The sequence below is a fragment of the Propithecus coquereli genome, unplaced genomic scaffold (genome assembly GCF_000956105.1).
Source record: "Propithecus coquereli isolate 6110/MARCELLA unplaced genomic scaffold, Pcoq_1.0 Scaffold10, whole genome shotgun sequence".
Taxonomy (NCBI): Eukaryota; Metazoa; Chordata; class Mammalia; order Primates; family Indriidae; genus Propithecus; species Propithecus coquereli.
The window spans coordinates 7,184,020-7,186,537 of NW_012133858.1; the positions used below are offsets into that span (position 1 = coordinate 7,184,020).

Here is a 2,518-nt window from a genome sequence, read left to right on the forward strand (position 1 = left end):
CTGCCTCAGCCTCCCGAGTAGCTGGGACTACAGGTATGTGCCACTATGCCCGGCTAATTTTATATATATATATTTAGTTGTCTAGATCATTTCTTTCTATTTTTTAGTAGAGAGAGGGTCTCACTCTTGTTCAGGAATTTCTTGCTTTTAAAAGCCATCTAATTTAGTGTTTATGTATTAACAAATGGCTGAAGGCTACTCAAATTTCACACTAAGGGGATTTTGCTGTTGTTTTCTAAATTCTACTTTTTCCTTGACAAAATCTGGGCACTCAGACTTATATCCCTTACTATATGTGTTATTAAATCTTCTCTTCAGTTTCCTAAACATTTTTTCAATTACAATATGAGAGATAATACAGCATGGTGTTTAATGCAGGTCTCAAGACAGCCAGATATGGATTCTCAGGCTTGTACTATGTGACTTTACAAGTCACATTCTGGATATAACATTCTGTGCCTCAGTAATCATTTGTTAAATGATGAGAAGTGTAACCTTAATTCTTACGGTTGTTGTGAGGAGTGAATGAGATAATTTTGGTACAGTGTCTGGATCATCAGGGGCTCTCAATATTTTTCTATGTTCATTCAAATTGTTATTTGCTTCTCATGCCAATTAACTTCCACAAAAACTCCAGAGGCTAGTGGTTGTATTCATCTATAAAACTGGCCAGTTAAAATGTGCTTTATTCATTTCTTAGGAAATAAAGGTTGCAGAATACACAGAAATTTCAACAGACAATGGAAGTTTATGTCATAGGAATCTCACGCCGAAGCATACAGTTCATGCAGTGGTATACACAATGGCAGCAGTCACTAGCATATAAGACAGGAATTGCTACAGACACTAGAGTTCTGAAATGCTAGTTTTCAACACTACTATGAACAAAATAACATAAAACATGATGGGAAAAGCAATTCTATAAAGGGTTAGAATTCTTTTGCAAAGCAGATGAAAGTAAGACTTTAAATAAAACTCTTATGTTATACTCATTTTCAGCTGATGAAACAGGCAATAAAAGTAAACCAGTGTTTAAAAAAAAGATGAGTAGGTAGCATTTCAATTAATGTTTTCCTGAGTTGAAAAAATGAGCATGGAGGTTGGGCACTGGCTCACACCTGTAATCCCAGCACTTCGGGAGGGGAGGCCAAGGTGGGAGAATCACTTGAGTTCAGGAGTTTGTGACCAGCCTGAGCAACACAGCGAGATTCTGCCTCTATAAAAAATTTTAAAAATTAGCCGGGTGTGGTGGTGCATGCCTGTAGTCCTACTCAGGAGGCTGAGGCAGGAGGATCTTTTGAGGCCAGGAGTTCGAGGCTGCAGTGAGCTATGACTGTGCCGCTGTGCTCTGGTGTGGAGGACAGAGCAAGACCCTCTTTCTTTAAAAAAAAAAAAAAAAAGAGCATGGAGACAGAATCTTGAGATGTAAGTATTTAAAACCGAAATTTGGGATTTTCAGTAGCTTAAAATACATAGTAAAATAGGATGCCAAATATACAGTTGTATGATTAGTGTCATGCAGATAGGGACTCCATTTAATACACAGGTGACTCGTGAAACAAATTAATGATTGATAAAGTAAGTTAATGTGCTAATTCACCTGGAATTAGAAATCGCATTTAAAAAAAACATAATATGGTATGCCTCCTCTCCCCAGCACACATACAAAGCCAATATAGTTTTCCATGCCTATGTTTTACTTTTGGAAGCATTGACAAAGACACGTGAATCACAGCTGCAGAACTCTGGAGCACTGGGTAAATCACAAATGGTAGTGTAGGGAAACAATTCTAGTGATTTGTAAAGCATTTAGTAATGATGCTCATCATGTTTTATGATATTTAGATCATTTCTAAGTGAAAAGTACAATATCTATTCTTCAATCTCTAGACACAGAAATGTAAAACTCCATTTTGTGCAAGACTCTTACCACTAACAAGGCACTATCATCAGTGTGCTGAGACCTTCTGGATGGGAAGGGACACTGGAGAGGTAGAGAAAAATGAAGCATTGTCAAAAACAAACTATGCACATGTGTGACATATTTTACAAATATACACACAAGGAAAGAGACATATTAAGAGATACTTTTGAAGAAGCTGACATATAGGGCCACATTCACAATCATCTTGAATTCATGCCTTATAATAGTCAATAAGTTGATTCTGAGTACTGATTTTCTTTCAAAGAATTTAAACAAGTTCAAATCTGATCTTACTGCCTAAAACCTTCCAAAGCAAGGAAGGAACAGGGATTATTCTCCGTTCACAAAAGAGAAAGCTGAAGTACAGACAGAACAATAATATAAAGAATTTGTGGTCATTTAGTGAGCCAGAGACAAACAATAAACCCAAGAATCATGATTTCTAGTCTAGGAATCTCTTCATTACCTTTCTCAGATGAAATAAAAATTGAAAAATTTAAAACTGTACGTGTTATTTTCCTGTGAAGCTTTAGTTTTTAGAGAATGAATTACTTGAGAATGACCATCAAGAAGGAAATGTTGGGGTAAAAAAGA

The 2,518-nt window shown here is 36.3% G+C and overlaps 1 protein-coding gene across 1 annotated transcript in view; it reads right to left on the reverse strand.

Moving 5' to 3' along the window:
* Positions 1–2,518, reverse strand: part of LRCH3 (leucine-rich repeats and calponin homology (CH) domain containing 3) — a 129,257-nt gene that overhangs the window by 48,902 nt on the left and 77,837 nt on the right. The window contains exons 11-12 of the mRNA XM_012639683.1: positions 2,477–2,508; positions 1,931–1,984 (exon numbers count right to left, since the gene is read on the reverse strand). Of these exons, the coding sequence (XP_012495137.1) occupies positions 1,931–1,984; positions 2,477–2,508 (86 nt within the window). The remainder of the gene's footprint in view (positions 1–1,930; positions 1,985–2,476; positions 2,509–2,518) is intronic.